Source organism: Procambarus clarkii, chromosome 23, assembly GCF_040958095.1.
Source record: "Procambarus clarkii isolate CNS0578487 chromosome 23, FALCON_Pclarkii_2.0, whole genome shotgun sequence".
NCBI lineage: Eukaryota > Metazoa > Arthropoda > Malacostraca > Decapoda > Cambaridae > Procambarus > Procambarus clarkii.
In genome coordinates, this window is record NC_091172.1 from 18,134,571 (window position 1) to 18,153,512 (window position 18,942).

General features: G+C 43.2%; 1 protein-coding gene across 1 annotated transcript in view; it reads left to right on the forward strand.

The window, feature by feature from the left end:
• The first annotated feature begins 12,918 nt into the window (after positions 1 to 12,918).
• LOC123752121 (uncharacterized) overlaps positions 12,919 to 18,942 on the forward strand; it is a 25,170-nt gene continuing 19,146 nt past the window's right edge. The window contains exon 1 of the mRNA XM_045734187.2: positions 12,919 to 13,039. Within this exon, the coding sequence (XP_045590143.2) occupies positions 12,919 to 13,039 (121 nt within the window). The remainder of the gene's footprint in view (positions 13,040 to 18,942) is intronic.

The window sequence follows — 18,942 nt, forward strand, 5'->3', positions numbered from 1 at the left end:
CATTGTAGGCAGGTTGTTCTGGGCGAGCAGCCTGTTCAGTACTCTCACGTATTTTGCGTTGTCTGTTCCCGCCTCTCTCTCAGCTACACTGATCAGGCATGGGATGAGAGTGGTGTTGGTCGAGGCCGCTGATTGGTTGACAGTCAAGTTGGTTGGCTGAGCTGCAGTCGCCTGTGTCCTGGGTCCCCATTGGGGGGTGGTCTGGCCTGGTGTGGACGTCTGTGTAGCAGGAGCAGAAGCGTTGGGAAGCACTGGAAACGATGTAGCTTGGATATTGAAGCTCGCCGGCTGATTGGTTGTTGGGTTGGCAGTTGCTGTTTTATTTATTTCGTCTAGTCGTACTTGGCAGTCCATGGAGACGGCGATGTGAGCTCCTCCACAATTGAGGCACAGTTTGGTGGTTGACCGGCAGGTTTTGAAGTGATGATCCTGGGTACAAATGCTGCATTTAACCTCTGCTTGTTGGCAGTTCTTGGTATCATGATCGTACTTGTAGCACTTAAAGCACTGGCGAATGTTGTAGTACCGTTCCTTCTTTACAGTGTCAGGTGTGATGGAAATATGTTCCTAGACTCGTGTCCAGCGCTTGGTCGACACCGCTCCAACACCCACTCCACACCCTGCCACACCCCCCTCCAGTGTCCAGTAACACCCACTCTGCCCCCTGCGATGTCCTTCCAATAACACCCACTCTACACCCTACAGTGCTCCTCTCGTACTCTCGAACATCTCTCTAGCGCCCTGTAGTTCATCCCTGTAGCGCCCATTCTACACCCAGCTACACCACCCGAGTACCAGGGGGACGACTCTTTTGCACTCAGTAACACCCTTCCTACACTTATCCACAACATCCATCACCATCATCATCGACCTACACCCAAGCCACACCTACTGCTGCCTAGGTAAGCCACACCACAACATTCCGCATAGAAACGTCGCTGCTTACACCCACTTTGTATCTTGGAAGACCACACTTTTTGTGCACATCTATGTCCAAACAAGCACACTTTTCTTGGCCCCCCCCTCCCCCTAAAAAAACAACACTGCACTGTTGCATTCACCTTGGGTGCTAGGAGGCTCGAACACCGAACCTCCGACATGAAAGGCGGACTCACCGAGCTCAGCATCTAGGTGAGTTACCTCTCGGTTATTCATTTCATGTACTCGGTTACATCCTTTCACTCAGTTTTAAGTCAAATGACTGATATATTCAGTGTAAAAAAAAATCCCCCTGGTAGTAAGCAACATTTTTTTTTTGCCATTGTTTGTCATCAAAGTTCAAGAAATTGCTGCTATTCCTCACAAACTTTGCTTTGACTCAGACAATTTAAGGAAGACGTCTTGGAAGGTACCTGAAGACTGCCGACTAATGAAACAATGAGTCAAGGCTCTAGATAAGGAGGCGGCAGACTTCCAGTCATCGGGGAGGAGCCGGCGGACCTTCTCCCACTCAGGCTGAATAGTCGCGCAGTAAAGATGGCTTCGTTCTCGAATCACACCTCGGGTTCGATTCCCGGGCGGAACATAAATAGTTGGGCACGTTACCTTTCACCTAATGCCGCTGTTCTACCCAGCAGCACCCAGGTACCCGGGAATTAGGCTACTGTTGTGGGGGGTTGTCTACTTGAGAAGGTCTCCAGTTCGACCAAGGAAGGTATATCTCCTTTATCCGACAACAGGAATTGTAAAGAGGTTCATTCTAGCTTCCAGAGCTTAGGAAAAGTGAGAGTGAAGTATTGCTATGCCTTTGGGTAAACTTATTAACTGTTTACTAATTGCAGACTAAGCCGCCAAGATGGAAGAAAGATGTACAGGTTTCGTAACTGGTCACGTAGATATGTTTGATGGACCAGAGAGTCACAGACGATAATGCTGTTTATAAAATATTTATGGAGTAATACAACCTTTATCACTTTTCCCCGTCTTAAGAGGAAGCCAAGAGTGACGATGACACAGAGGCATACACCGTAGAATAGTTTGGGGGCGTGAACACCATTGTGTATCAGACTGTGTGACAGTGGTTGCCGGAATCAGGTTGGGTTACCGTTACTTGTGGCAGGTGGCTACAGGTGACGGATCTCCCAATCCTGAGCACTCCAGTTGCAAACTCTGTGAGCAGGAACTGCGGCATGATCTCCCACACTACATCACTGAATGCCCAGTTATTAGACCTTTCAGACCAGTTGGCATGAGGTACCTGGAGCTTTGCAATTACTTTATTCACTCTCGTATTCTTGAAGATATCCTCACAGTGTACCCAAAATTTGCCAGTGCCGGCTACTAAACATATGGCTCTGTATGACTAACCATCCTGCGAGATGGGGACTTGTATTACCACTGCTACCGTATTCAATCTTGTGTTGATGATATCCTCAAAATGCATCCGGAGTCTGCCAGTGCAGACCGCTTATCACATGCCTCTGTATGACTAACCATCCTGTGTGATGGGGATCTTTTAGCATCACCTAGTTAGCTTTTTTGACACACTGTACTCCACTTCATATAGTCTAGGGTAGCTGCACTAATGCAGATGTACCTCATGTATTAATAAAAAAAATTGTTATCATCACTGTTGCTTACCGACGATGAGTCACAATCACGTGGCAGATGATGTGAGGACTAAACCACACACGTCAGAAAAATGGAGAAACGGCGACGTTTCGGTCCGTCCTGGACCAGGAAACGGACGGACCAAAACGTCGTCGTTGCTTCATTTTCTGATATGTGTTTTGGTCATCATTGTTACTTTATTCACTCTCGTGTTCATGATTATATCCTCATAATGCACCCAGAGGTTGCCAGTGCATCATAAGGCCCAGTATAACTAACCATCCTGTGTGATGGGGATTTCTAGCATCACGTAACTGGTTCTTGACACACTCTGTAAGCCCCTTCATACTGTCTAGACCAGCTGCACAAATGCAGATTTATTAAATGCGATAATAAAAAAAAGATTGCATTCCACAACCAGCTGAGTGAAAATATTCTTATCTGCGTCACAAGAATTCCTGAAGCAAAGAGGAAGATTTTCCAACCAATACTCCCAAGTAGACTCCTTGCCGTTAAGTTGGAGTGTTACCATTGCTTGAGGAGTTCAGGGACGCGAGTTCGAGCCCATCTTAGTGATCCAGTGTTTACTCATAGATATTATGTTGTTGCGATGTCATTGTACATGTGTCACTATCATATTCTTAGTCTGATTATTTTTTCCCCTACATAGAGAAAATAAATAAACAGAATAATATCTTGGTGGACCTAGGATTCCCATGTTTGAATTCTTGTATTTATCATGGTAGATGTTTCGCCTACACCCCCCCCCCTATACCTTGTTACATCCCCGTATACACCACACCCACCTACACTCAAGAGAACCCTCGTGACATCACATTACATCCCCCCCCCCCATCCCCCCAAAAAACACCTACCTGCACCTCGTCAAACCTCAGTACATTCCTCAAGCCCTCCAACACACCTAATACCCCACGCAATATCTTCATACTCACCTACACCCATCATCACCCCACCAATCTCCAGGTGGTACACCCTTCCACACCCTCCTACACCTCAGGTGGTATGGCATAAATCGGCCTGAGATTATGCTCTAATGTTCAGCATTAATCATCCCATATTGGCTGTCTTCAGACCAGCCCGGTGATTATTCAATATTATACACTTCATCTTCATCCACTCGGGGTGATAAAGCTAGACTACTAAAAATTTCCTCTTTACTGACAAAACGTTATTTATACTGCCTGCAAAAATACAAAATATACTAGGGTTATATACAGTATATTTATATATACAGTATATTTATTCAGTGTGGAGCACGACCGAAATGTTAGAAGAGAGACTACTCCAAGATGAGACGCCCCTCAAGCCCCACAATTTATAATTCCAGGATGAAATACAGACCAGAACCGTCACCCCTCTTCACCCCCTCCCCCAACACTGTGGGAAAACCTTAAATAAATCAATGTACAATGTGCAATATAAAATAAGTACAGACGCATCTAAGTGTGTGTCAGGGAATGCGGAGGAGTATTAACTATACACGTCCACTTGAGTTGAAACATACGAGACAAACTTTACAAACACTCAAACAAGAAAACAAACTGAGCTATCAAACACACAAACACCATGTCAGCCAGGCGGACAGCCCACCTGCTATCATAACATCGTGTCAGCCAGGCGGACAGCCCACCTGCTATCATAACATAGTGTCAGCCAGGCGGACAGCCCACCTGCTATCATAACATAGTGTCAGCCAGGCGGACAGCCCATCTGCTATCATAACATAGTGTCAGCCAGGCGGACAGCCCATCTGCTATCATAACACCGTGTCAGCCAGGCGGACAGCCCACCTGCTATCATAACATAGTGTCAGCCAGGCGGACAGCCCATCTGCTATCATAACACCATGTCAGCCAGGCGGACAGCCCATCTGCTATCATAACATCGTGTCAGCAAGGCGGACAGCCCGCCTGCTATCATAACATCGTGTCAGCAAGGCGGACAGCCCGCCTGCTATCATAACATCGTGTCAGCAAGGCGGACAGCCCGCCTGCTATCATAACATCGTGTCAGCAAGGCGGACAGCCCGCCTGCTATCATAACATCGTGTCAGCAAGGCGGACAGCCCGCCTGCTATCATAACATCGTGTCAGCAAGGCGGACAGCCCACCTGCTATCATAACATCGTGTCAGCAAGGCGGACAGCCCACCTGCTATCATAACATCGTGTCAGCAAGGCGGACAGCCCACCTGCTATCATAACATCGTGTCAGCAAGGCGGAGAGCACACCTGCTATCATAACATCGTGTCAGCAAGACGGAAAGCCCGCCTGCTATCATAACATCGTGTCAGCAAGGCGGACAGCCCACCTGCTATCATAACATCGTGTCAGCAAGGCGGAGAGCCCACCTGCTATCATAACATCGTGTCAGCAAGGCGGACAGCCCGCCTGCTATCATAACATCGTGTCAGCAAGGCGGACAGCCCACCTGCTATCATAACATCGTGTCAGCAAGGCGGAGAGCCCACCTGCTATCATAACATCGTGTCAGCAAGGCGGACAGCCCGCCTGCTATCATAACATAGTGTCAGCAAGGCGGACAGCTCGCCTGCTATCATAACATCGTGTCAGCAAGGCGGAAGTTATTTTGGAACAAGAATTCGTACAACTGGTTAGAAATGCTAAAAAAAAAAGAGATAAGGAGGGCAAAAAGACACTATGAAGTTCGCAAGGAAAGACAAATCCTAAAGGTTTTTTTACAGTTATAACGAACAAAGATTAGGGAAAGGATAGGTCCATGAAAAACTGCGACAGGGCAGATAACGGATAATGACGAAGAAATGAGAAGTATTTTTAATAAATATTTTATTTCTGTATTTACTAAAGAAGAACTTTATCATTATGCCTTCAGCCGAACAAGTCTATGTGGGTGAGGAAGAGGGCAGGTTGACTAGTTTAGCAGTTACCATGGGAAAGATGTTATTAAACAAATTAAACACTCAAGCCAAACAAATCCCCAGAGCCGGACGAAGTGTTTGCCAAGGTTCTCAAAGAATACAAAGAGGAGCTTTGCGAGCCATTGTCTACCATATTTAATAAATCAGTATTAAGACTCAGTCAAGCAGAGTGCCAGAGTCGTGGATGGTTGCTAATGTGGTATCAATTTTCAAGAATGTAGATAGAACACTTGCGTCAAACTATCGGCCAATTCGCTTAACGTCTATTGTGAGAAAGTGACTTGAATCGATACCTGCAAATACCATTCGGCTTCATCTTGAAAAATATAAACTAATAAATGATTCACAACATGGTTTTACAAATGGCCGTTCATGTTTAACAAATTTGCTATCATTTTATTCCAGCATAGTTGAGGCAGTTGATAGTGGTAAGGTATGTGATGTTGTGTACCTTGACTTTAGCAATGTTTTTGATACAGTGCCACATGAAAGATTGAGTAAAAAGATAGAGGCTCACGGTATTGGGGGTGCTATATTAAATTGGATTATGGCATGGCTATACCAAAGGAAACAGAACGTTAGTATAAATGTGGTTAAGTTAGAGTGGGAAAATGGTGTAGGTGAAGTGCCTCAAGGCTCTGTCCTGGGACCTCTGGTATTCATAATATATATATATATATATATATATATATATATATATATATATATATATATATATATATATATATATATATATATATATATATATATATATATATATATATATATATATATATATATATATATATATATATATATATATATATATATATATATATATATATATATATACATATATATATAGATGATTTAGATTCAGGTTTGAGCAGCAATATTTGCAAATTTGCCGATGATACAAAAATCGGGAGGGAAATAAACACGGAAAAAGACTCCCTATCACATCAAGACGATCTAAATAGGGTTTTGAAATGTTTAAAAGACTGGCAGATGCAGTTTAATGCTGACAAATGTAAGGTTTTGAGGCTAGGTAATGATGGTAGAGTTACAAGATACGAGCTAGATAGTGTTGAGATTGCGAAGTCGGATTGCGAAAAGGATCTGGGAGTTATGATTAGTAAGAATTTAAAACCAAAAAAAATCAATGCATAAATGTTCGTAATAAGGCAAATAGGACACTGGGTTTTATTTATCGAAGTATTAGTCATAAGACACCGGGTGTTGTTCTTCAGCTATATCTTGCTCTTGTTAGGCCCTATTTAGATTATACAGTTCAGTTTTGGTCGTTATAGTGTCTTTTTACCCTCCTTATCACTTTTTTAACATTTCTAACCAGTTGGACGAATTATTGTTCTAAGCTAACTTCCCCATTCCTAATCCTTTTGTACCAAGCTCTCTGCCTATAAGGTTCTTCAGATCCTTAGTTATCCATTTCTGGTCATTATTATTCGAACTATTCAATTTGTATGGTATACTACGTTCCTGTGCTTTGCTTAGAATATTTTTAAATAAATTATATTTTGAATCCACATCGAAATTGATTTTTACATCACCCATCGCTGGGTTCACGTCTCGCTCCAAGACCGGCCCACCCACCCCCATGCCCAAGACTTTCCAATCAATATAATAAAAAAAAATCTTAGACCATTAAAATCATCTTTGCGAAAATCTTGCACTTTAACAGAATTTTATTCTACAAATTTATTCCATACTATGCTAAATCTGATTTCTTTTTTATCACTGTTCTCTAGCTCACTCCCTATTTCGATTTCATTAATTTGTGTTTCCCTGTTAGTTAACACTAAGTCAAAAATATTATTTTCCCGCGTTGGTTCCTTAATGTGTTGCGTAAGAAAGCAATCGTAAATTAATTCTAAAAAATCTTCTGCTTCGTTATTCCCTGTTCTGTTAATCCATTTTATTCCATTAAAATTAAAGTCACCCATGACACAAATACTGTTTGACCTAGATGCTCTAGTTATTTTATCCCTTAGATGCTGTGCTTCTATTCTGTCTACGTTCGGTGGCCGGTAGACAACTCCTATTATAAGATTTTTAGCTTTTTTGTTTAATTGTAACCAGATAGTTTCTCTGTGTGGCTCAGTTTTGATTCTCTCTCTGAGACTACATTTCAAAATTTCCCCCTAACATATATGGCTACTCCCCTACTCGTCTAATATAACTGTGAAGTAGTTTAAATCCGTTTATTTGCTATTCAGCTAATAGTTCTCTGTTTTCTACAATCCGTGTTTCGGTAAGTGCAATATTATATATTGTTTCTGTGCAAACAAGAGCATTTAAATTGTTTATTTTGTTTCTTAGATTCCTACTGTTCGTGTAATATACCTTAATAACATACATTCTCCGTCATAAGTGCCGTCACTGACCAATTATCGCAACTTTAAACAATTCAGAGGAAAAAACAAACTGCAAATAAAACAGCGTTTGGAGATGAGGGAGAAGTGAGTTAATCTTGACACACTTCACTTTCCTCACAATTATCTTGTACGATGCTAATCACTTAATTCTGAGTCCTAACTGCACCAGGTAACTGAGTTGATCCCTAATGGTGCACTGAGAAAAAAAAAATGTTAGCTGGGAGTATTTATGAAATTCAAATTAATTTAAATAATAATGGAATAATTTAAGAATAAATTGAGATATGACCCAGGACATGTTAATTTATAATACAAATGTTCTGACAATTAAATAAGTTATTTTCAATCTCCGAAGTCTAGATGTCGTGTAGTTTATTATATATTTCGAATTTTCAAAGATTTGGAAATTATTATAAGATATAAAATCTGTTTAATATATAGAAAATAAATTAATTAAATTAATCATGTAGTATAGATTAATTAAAAAATAGTAGGGGTGGTAGGAGGAGAAAATACACAAATGTTCAGCAAAAATCCACAAGGTCTTCTCTGAATACCCTTTATTCTCTTCTCCGAGGCAATGGGATTGAAAAATTGAGGTGTGTGGCTGCAGGCTCCTGTTTCAGGGCATGAGGAAATATAAAATATTTAATGAATATTCCAGTGGCTTCACATTTTAATTATTAATTACTAGCTGTACCCGGCCACGCGTTGCTGTGGCTCAGCAACGTTCTGTCTCCCAGTCCTCCCCACCATTCCTCCCCCCTCCCCCAGAACCTCGCCCTCTCAACCATTTCTCACTCCCCCGTCCCCACGTCTTCCCCCTCCATCCCCCCTCCTCCCCGGTCCCCACGTCCTCCCCACCATCCCCCACTCTTCTGTGTCCTTATCCTCCCCACCATTCTCTGTTCCCCTGTCCCCTCATCCCCAACTCCCCTGTCCCTTCGTCCTCCCCACCATTCCCAACTCTCTCATCCGATGCATTCCCAAATGATCTGATGTTCCCATCAGAAAATTGGGAACATCTCATGATCTGGCGTTCCCATCACTGAAATATAAAAAAACAGTTAAAAAACGAAATGAAAAAAATGAAAAAATAAAAAAGTAGACTATACTCACGAAATCTATGAAAATTCCATTTGTCAATGCAATCATAAACATTGAAATGGAATTGTAACAAATATAGTATAACATGTGTTGCTCTTACATGCAACAGATGGCACTGTTTCTTAAAAAAAAAATGTTTTACCTGTCACAGGTGTAGCATCTATACTTATACTTACAAATGAATGGAATGGTTAACAACACAGCTCAATTTCAATGCAAAGTCACAAAAAGTAATTAAATCGAAATGAAAATAAATCGAAATCTACGAAAATTCAATTTATCAATGCAATCGGAAACATTGAAATGGAATTCGTAACGTATTTAATATAGCATGTGTTGCTATTACGTGCAACAGATGGCGCTGTTTTTGAAAAAAAGTGTTTTTTCCTGTCACAGATGAGGCATGTATATAGTAGGTATATAAAAACACGCGCCTATTTGAATGCAATGTTGTGTCAAAATTTCACCTGTTAGCTGGAGAAGTTCAAATCCAGGAAGGATATGAGGACGTATTTGTTTGGCAGTAGGATGGTAGCTGAGTGGAATGGGTTTCTGGCCAACATTATAAGAGGCAAGTGGTATAGTTAGGCTTTAAAATAGGCATGATATGTAAATGGGGAGATGGGTGAGGGTGGGGGGGTGCTGTATCTAGATGGGCACCGCCCACAATAGGCCTAGAGGCTCTCTGTGGTGACTCTTCTTGTGTTCTTATCTCCCCCTTCCCCCCATCACTCACACACCTATCCTTCACCTGTCATCCACACACTTCTCCTCCCAACTTTCCTCACTCATCACCAACCGCCCATACACACCCATTTTTCACCCACACACTCTTCTTCACACACACACTCTTTTGTTTTAGATTAATTTGATCCACAGAATTGACAATTAATTGACAATGCAAGCCTGAATATATACGTTTTCTACGGTCCACCATGGACATGGTTAGAGATCAGTTGCATTGCACATAGAGTAGTGGATTATTGAACAATAAAACCATAAAATGTTATTAAATAGCACATTTGGCCCATTTCAGTCCTAGCTTGCCTATACGTGCTACGGTTGATGTGGTCGACGGTTCGAGGCTCCGATTATACTAGTGAATGAACTGCATAGACACGTTTCCGTGTGTGCTGCTGGGAGAGGTAATGAGAGCTGCTACAGTACATACTCAGTTACTAATCACCCAACTACAGAAGGTGAATCAAGTGCTTCTATAAGCTCAAGTACAATTTACAACATGCATATTGAATCATTTCTATATTATATAGTAAATCTTGGATTACAGGTCCTGTAAATCATAGTGTTGCTGTATTCAGGTAATATTTACAATTCTCAGCACCTCATCCGAGACGATTGTGAGTCTTTAAAAATAAGAAATTCAACTGAATAAGAATTAAGGGAATGTATTTTTTTTTTCTCTTGCACAAAGCGGATCCTTTGAGAAGCCAACATGGGATGATGTCCAGCGGAATTTTACTCCATTCTAATAACTTAAGCAGCTAAAACAAGCATTCGATTATAATTTGCTTGACTTTATTAACATGTGCTTTCAGCGCTGAGGTGCACTCTACGATTCACATTATAAAATTGGATTGGCTTTATCTTCTAAATATTCAGTTGCAAAGAATATATCACTGCTGTATGAGCAAGAGAAGATTCTTTAAATGTACTACAAGCGCTTCTGATACATCTTCTACCTTCTTCATCTTCTATCACTATAACACTGATACACATCGTTACCCATAATGGAAGATCTCTCAGTGATGACTAACATTGCTAACTGTTTTAATAACGAAGACTCTTCACTGTTTTTTCTTAGGTACTTTTCGAAATTTATTAATAGATCCGAGCTATTTCGCCTTCTCAGCCTCCCCGTCAGCCCTCTGCTTCATCCATCATCAGGGTCCCGCCCCCCCTCTCGTGCGCGTTCCCTTCCTTGACACCCTATGGTCCCCTGAGGGTAATTGTCAGGTAGAGGTCGTCCTGGGGATCAGGAATTGACAGCTGGATGGTCTGTCTTAAATCTCAATGTGGATATTAAGGGATGGGGATGTTATGGCTTGTGAGGTGCTGTGGATTGTGGAGAGAGAGAGAGAGAGAGAGAGAGAGAGAGAGAGAGAGAGAGAGAGAGAGAGAGAGAGAGAGAGAGAGAGAGAGAGAGAGAGAGAGAGAGAGAGAGAGAGAGAGAGAGAGAGAGAGAGAGAGAGAAAGAGAGAGAGAGAGAGAGAAAGGAGCTTGCTTTCAATACAATGACTTTTCTCACTGTTTACTGATACAAAGTTACATTTCAACTGTGTCTTAAATCAAGCCTTCCTCTTAAAGGGGTAGTACTGACAGCAACTACTTGCTCGAGCGTGTTCAAACAAACTGTTGTAGCCATCAATGTTAAGTTTTGTATTATTAACTTTGAGGAGAGCAGGAAAAATAAGCCAAAACAGAACTTAAACATTCCACAAATATGTACTATATTAGGTCTAAGGTAGAATATATTAGGTCTGGGAACGCTTGAAAAGTTTTGGTTAGGTTCCTTAGTCACTTTTCCATTTTCTTATAAAAATCTTTGGTCTAATTCGGTAATACAAGTCCATTTGTGTATGTTTAACCAAACAGTCGTTATAATTAGTACTGTCATTACTGGAGGATGTGGCGGTTGAATTAGCTTAGACAACTTCCTCATTAACTCCATTTGATTTACGACAGGAAAAGACAATACGACCACACGACTTAATGATGGTCCAAGACGGACAGAAATGTCGAGAGTTCCCTGTCTTGCTTACGACTCTTCAACGTCGTCGTCTCCTCATGTTCTGGTGTGTGGCTCAGTCTTCATATCTTAAGCCACGGTATTGTGACTCATCGTCTGCATATGTATGGATATCTGTAGATGAATACTGTGTAGCATGCACATATACACACTTAGTGTTCCTCTTATACTCACCCTCACCTTCTTACTCTCACTCCCTCCCTTCTTTCTTTCACCCCCCTCCCCCTCTTTCTCTCACACCATCCCATCCTCTTGCTCAAGACAGACAACAATGAGCCCATTGTGGGATGGTATTGTTCCACTGAGTGCCAGTGCCCTTTTCCACAACAATGATGAACAATTAGGAACAGAAGCTGAAAAAACAGGTGATATCACCCCCTCCCCCAACAATCCCCCCCCCCCTTTCCTCTGTCCAGATCCTGCCATTCCCGTGACCTCACTTCCCTCTCCTTCCTATATTGACATCTCTGAAGGTGGTTGGTTGAGCGTAGTGGGAGTGAGGGGAGGTGTGGTTGGGTGTTGGGGAGTGTCGTGGGGTGTTGGAGGAATGTGGTGGAGTGTACAGGAGTTTGTGACAGGTTGTGGGAGAGGTTGTGATAGTGGGGTGTGGGGTAGAAGGGAGAAGAATGGCATAGTGTGAGAGTGAGTGTTAGGAAATGAGGAGGATTTTGAAAGGGTTGAGTGCGTTGGGGTGTATAGTGAGAGGGAAAGAGTGCGTGAGGGTGTAGAGAAGGAGAAAGAGAGTGTTAGGGGTGCTGGGGGGGGGGGAAGAGTGAGATCACAAAGTTGTTCTCATTTGTGTTCGGCTGCAGTTGAACACATAAGATATCATCATGGGCAAGCTATCATCTAAACAAGATATCATCTTGAAGATAGAAATACAAATAGATACACGGACTACATCACTGTTACTCTGACAGCAGATGAAAACAAGATATTGGCTCGGGTAATAAATAACTTGCCCCCTCCTCTCCCCTTCTCTCCACTCCCCTCAACTCCCCTCCCCCCACTCCCCTCAACTCCCCTCCCCCCACTCCCCTCAACTCCTCTCCCCCCACTCCCCTCCTCCCACTCCTCCGCCCCTCACACACAAGCAACAGAAGATCCAGACAGGAAGACGCAGACATTAACAAAGATGCACAGATAAACTGCAGAGAGCAGCAACAGCAGAGCACAGAATGAGGGCAAAACTATTGATCATGGGGTACTTAAATCTTGTGGCGATAGATTGGGAATGGAGAACCATCTATGGTGTGGAAGAAACGTGTGGAGTAAAGTTAGTGGAAGATATGGAAAGTAACTTCTTAGCAAATATAGAAGGTGCCATAAAAGCAACGGGGAAGAAATATCTTTAGTCAACTGGAACAGATCAACACCTAGAATGAGGAAGTTATCGAGAGAAGGAGTAAGAGCTAGCAACACACACACACACACACACACACACACACACACACACACACACACACACACACACACACACACACACACACACACACACACACACACACACACACACACACACACACACACACACACACACACACACACACACACACACACACACACACACACACACACACACACACACACACACACACACACACACACACACACACACACACACACACACACACACACACACACACACACACACACACACACACACACACACACACACACACACACAAAGAACTTGTTCAGTGTCAGAGTAGTTAGTAAATGGAATGCATTAGGAAGTGATGAGGTGGAAGCTGACTCCATACACAGTTTCAAATGCAGATATGATAGAGCTCGAGAAGCTCAGGAATCTGTACACCAGTTGATTGATGGTTGAGAGGCGTGACCAAAGAGCTAAAGATCAACCCCCGAAAGCACATCTAGGTGAGTACAACAAGGTGAGTATACACACACATACACACACACACACACACACACACACACACACACACACACACACACACACACACACACACACACACACACACACACACACACACACACACACACACACACACACACACACAGATGAGAAACCCATGGTTTAATCAGGGATGTAGGCTAGCTAAGCAGCAAAGTAAAAGGGCATGGAGAAACTATAGGAATAACAGGACACTGGAGAGCAGAGAAAGATACCAGAATGCCAAGAATGAATATGTCAGGATGAGAAGAGAGGCAGAAAGACAATACGAAAATGACATCGCAAGCAAGGCAAAGACTCAGCCTAAATTGTTGCATAGCCACATTAGGAGAAAAACAACAGTAAAGGAACAGGTTATGAGATTAAGGATAGGGGCGGAAGGATTCACTACAAATGACAAGGAAGGGTGTGAGGAATTGAATAAGAAATTCCAGGAGGTCTTCACCTTAGAGCAAGGAGAAATTCCAGAGGTAAGTGAGGGAATAGCTAACCAGGAACCACTGGAAGAGTTTGAGATTACCAGTGGGGAAGTAAGGAAGTGTTTACTAGAGTTAGACGTGACGAAGGCTATAGGCCCAGATGGAATCTCCCCTTGGGTTCTAAAGGAAGGAGCAAGCGAACTGTGCCTACCACTCTCCATAGTGTATAACAAATCACTGGCAACAGGGGAACTGCCAGATATTTGGAAAGCAGCTAACGTAGTCCCGATATACAAGAAAGGGGATAGACAGGAGGCACTGAACTACAGGCCAGTGTCCCTAACCAGCATACCATGCAAGCTGATGGAGAAGATTGTGCGAAAAAAACTAGTGGAGCATCTGGAGCGAAGGAACTTTGTAACACAGCATCAACATGGGTTCAGGGATGGCAGGTCCTGCCTCACAGGGTTACTTGAATTCTACGACCAGGCAACAAAAATAAGGCAAGAAAGAGAAGGGTGGGCAAACTGCATATTTTTGGATTGTCAGAAAGCCTTTGATACAGTGCCACACAAGAGGCTAGTGCGAAAGTTGGAGATGCAGGCTGGAGTGAGAGGGAAGGTACTCCGGTGGATAGAGGAGTACCTAAGCAACAGGAGACAACGAGTCTGTGTGAGGGGTGAGGTCTCAGATTGGCGAGACGTCACAAGTGGAGTCCCGCAGGGGTCAGTCCTTGGACCTATACTGTTTCTGGTATATGTAAATGATCTCCCAGAGGGTATAGATTCGTTCCTCTCAATGTTTGCCGACGATGCAAAAATTATGAGGAGGATTGAAACAGAGGATGATAGTAGGAGGCTACAAGATGACCTGGATAGACTGAGTGAATGGTCCAACAAATGGCTGTTGAAGTTCAACCCGAGTAAATGCAAAGTAATGAAACTAGGCAGTGGAAACAGGAGGCCAGGCACAGGATACAGAATAGGAGATGAAGTACTTAATGAAACAGACAGAGAGAAAGATCTAGGAGTTGATATCACACCAAACCTGTCTCCTGAAGCCCACATAAAGAGAATAACGTCTGCGGCATATGCGAGGCTGGCTAACATCAGAACGGCGTTCAGGAACCTGTGTAAGGAATCATTCAGAATCTTGTACACCACATATGTAAGACCAATCCTGGAGTATGCGGCCCCAGCATGGAGCCCGTACCTTGTCAAGCACAAGACGAAGCTGGAAAAAGTCCAAAGGTATGCTACTAGACTAGTCCCAGAACTAAGAGGCATGAGTTATGAGGAAAGGCTGCGGGAAATGCACCTCACGACACTGGAAGACAGAAGAGTAAGGGGGGACATGATCACAACCTACAAAATCCTCAGGGGAATCGACCGGGTAAACAAGGATGAACTATTCAACACTGGTGGGACGCGAACAAGGGGACAAAGGTGGAAGCTGAGTACCCAAATGAGCCACAGAGACGTTAGAAAGAACTTTTTCAGTGTCAGAGTAGTTAGTAAATGGAATGCATTAGGAAGTGATGTGGTGGAGGCTGACTCCATACACAGTTTCAAATGTACATATGATAGAGCCCAGTAGGCTCAGGAATCTGTACACCAGTTGATTGACGGTTGAGAGGAGGGACCAAAGAGCCAGAGCTCAACCCCCGCAAGCACAATTAGGTGAGTACACACACACACACACACACACACATAGATGGGAACTCGAACATAGATGGGATTACAAGCAAGGCAAGTGAACTAAGAGAAAGAGCACAAAAAGTGAACCCAGATGTAATTGGACTCACAGAAACAAAACTCTTAGGAATCATAACGAATGCGGTGTTTCCCCAGGATTACACTGTAATAAGGAAAGAGAGGCAAGGAAGGGGAGGAGGCCGAGTAACACAACTAATGAAAAAGGAATGGAGTTTCAAGGAGATGGCCATCCCGGGCTGTGAGGAATTCAGAGACTACATAGCAGGCACCATGACAATGGGAGGACCAAGAAAAGTAGTAGCAGTAATATATAACCCTCCACCAAATGACAGAAGACCCCAGGCAAGAATATGACAATAACAACATGGCAGTTAACACTATAATTGAGAGGGCAGCCTCTGCTGCCTGTAGAAATAGATCCCATCTGCTCATCATGAGAGACTTTAATCACGGAAGGATAGACTGAGAGAATAAGGGACCGCATGGAGGTGAGAATACATGGAGAGCTAAACCATTGAAGGTGGCGACAAGAAACCTCTTAAGCCAGTATGTCAGGGAACCCACAAGAATGAGAGGCAACGATGAACCAGCGAGACTCGACCTAGTCTTCACTCTAAACGACTCTGATATAAGGGAAATCGGTTTCGAGGCCCCAGTAAGAATGAGCGATCACAGTGTACTGACATTTGAATATCTGGTTGAAGATGGGTTATTGAACTCGAGGAGGGGTTCTGAAAACAAAAGGCTGGCATTCCGAAAGGGAATCTATGAGGAGATAAGAAAATTCCTAACAGATATAACATGGGAAACAGAGATCAGGGGAAAGACGACCCAAGACATGATGTAACACGTCACGCAGAACTGCAAGGAGGCATCAGAAAAGTTTCTCTCGGTCCTAAGGGAAAACAACGAAATGCAGATGAGAAACCCATGGTTTAATCAGAGATGTAAGCTAGCTAAGCAACGAAGTAAAAGAGCATGGAGAAACTATAGAAATAACAGGACACTGGAGAGCAGAGAAAGATACCAGAGCGCCAGGAATGAATATGTCAGGTTGAGAAGAGAGGCAGAAGGGCAATACGAAAATGACATTGCAAGCAAGGCAAAGACTCAACCTACATTGCTGCACAGCTACATCATGAGAAAAACAACAGTAAAGGAACAGGTAAAGAAATTGAGGATAGGGGCAGACAGATTTATTAAAAACGACAAGGAAGATTGCGAGGAACTGAACAAGAAATTCCAGGTCTTCACATTAGAGCAAGGAGACGTTCCAGAGATAAGAGAGGGAATAGTTAACCAGGCACCACTAGAAGAGTTTGAGATTACCAGTGGGGATGTAAGGAAGCTTTTACTAGAGTTGGATATGACAAAGGCTATAGACCCAGATGGAATCTCCCCTTGGATACTAAAGGAAGGAGAAGAAGCACTGCCTACCACTCTCCATAGTGTATAACAAATCACTGGCAACAGAGGGGAACTGCCCAAAATTTGGAAGACGGCTAATGTAGTCCCGATATACAAGAAGAGGAATAGACTGGATGCACTGAACTATAGACCAGTGTCCCTAACTTGAATACCATGCAAGCTGATGGAGAAGATTGTGCGACAAAAGCTAGTGGAACATCTGGAGCGAAAGAACTTTGTAACACAGCATCAACATGGCTTCAGGGATGGCAAGTCCTGCCTCACAGGATTAATTGAATTCTATGATCAGGCAACAAAAAGCAGGCAAGAAAGAGAAGGGTGGGCAGAATGCATATTTTTTTATTGAAAGATAACTTTTGACACAGTACCACACAAGAGGCTAGTGCAAAAGCTGGAGATGCAGGCAGGAGTGAAAGGGAAGGTACTCCATTGGATAAGGAAGTACCTAAGTAACAGAAGACAGCGAGTCATTGTGAGGAGAGAGGTCTCTGATTGGCTAGTTGTCACCAGTGGAGTCCCGCACGGTTCAGTCCTTGGACCCATACTGTTTCTGATATAATTATGTAAATGATCTCCCAGAGGGTATAGAATCGTTCATCTCATTGTTTGCTGATGATACAAAAATTATGAGGAGGATTAAGACAGAGGATGATAGTAAGAGGCTACAAGAAGACCTAGACAAACTGTATGATTGGTCCAACAAATGGCTATTAAAGTTCAACACGAGTAAATGTAAGGTAATGAAACTAGGCGGTGGAAACAAGAGGCCAGACACAGGATACAGAATGGGAGATGAAGTACTTCATGAAACGGACAGAGAGAAAGATCTAGGAGTTGATATCACACCAAACCTGTCTCTTGAAGCCACGTAAAAAGAATAACATCTGCGCCGTATGCGAGGCTGGCTAACATCTGAACTGCCTTCAGGAACCTGTGTAAGGAATCATTCAGAATCTTGTTCACCACATATGTAAGACCAATCCTGGAGTATGCGGCCCCAGCATGGAGCCCGTACCTTGTCAAGCACAAGACGAAGTTGGAAAAGTCCAAAGGTATGCCACTAGACTAGTCCCAGAACTAAGAGGCATGAGTTACGAGGAAAGGCTGCGGGAAATGCAGCTTACGACACTTGAAGACAGAAGAGTAAGGGAAGACATGATCACTACCTACAAAATCCTCAAGGGAATTGACAGGGTAGATAAGATAAACTGTTTAACACTGGTGGTACGCGAACAAGGGGACACAGGTGGAAACTGAGTACCCACATGAGCCACAGGGACGTTAGAAAGAACTTTTACAGTGCCAGAGTAGTTAACTGGTGGAATGCATTAGACAGTGATGTGGTGGAGGCTGACTCCATACACAGTTTCAAATGTAGATATGATAGAGCCCAGTAGGCTCAGGAACCTGTACATCAGTTGATTGATGGTTGAGAGGCGGGACCAAAGAGCCAAAGTTCAAACCCCGCAAGTACAAATAGGTGAGTACACAGAGCACTCACAAACACACACACGCCCCTCTAGATTTCCCCGCACATTAAGAGTGGTATACACAAATATGCCACAACTCCAGGGGGCGCCTAAAGGAGTATATCTGTCTCCTCCCGGCCCCTCGCCGTCAGCCCAGCAGGTCGCCCTACCTGGAATATAGGGACGTCTAGGGCTGTACAATGGTCTATTTTATCACTATATAATGAAATATGTTAACTCCCATTAAAGGTTTGTTAGGGCGTGTGTATGGAAA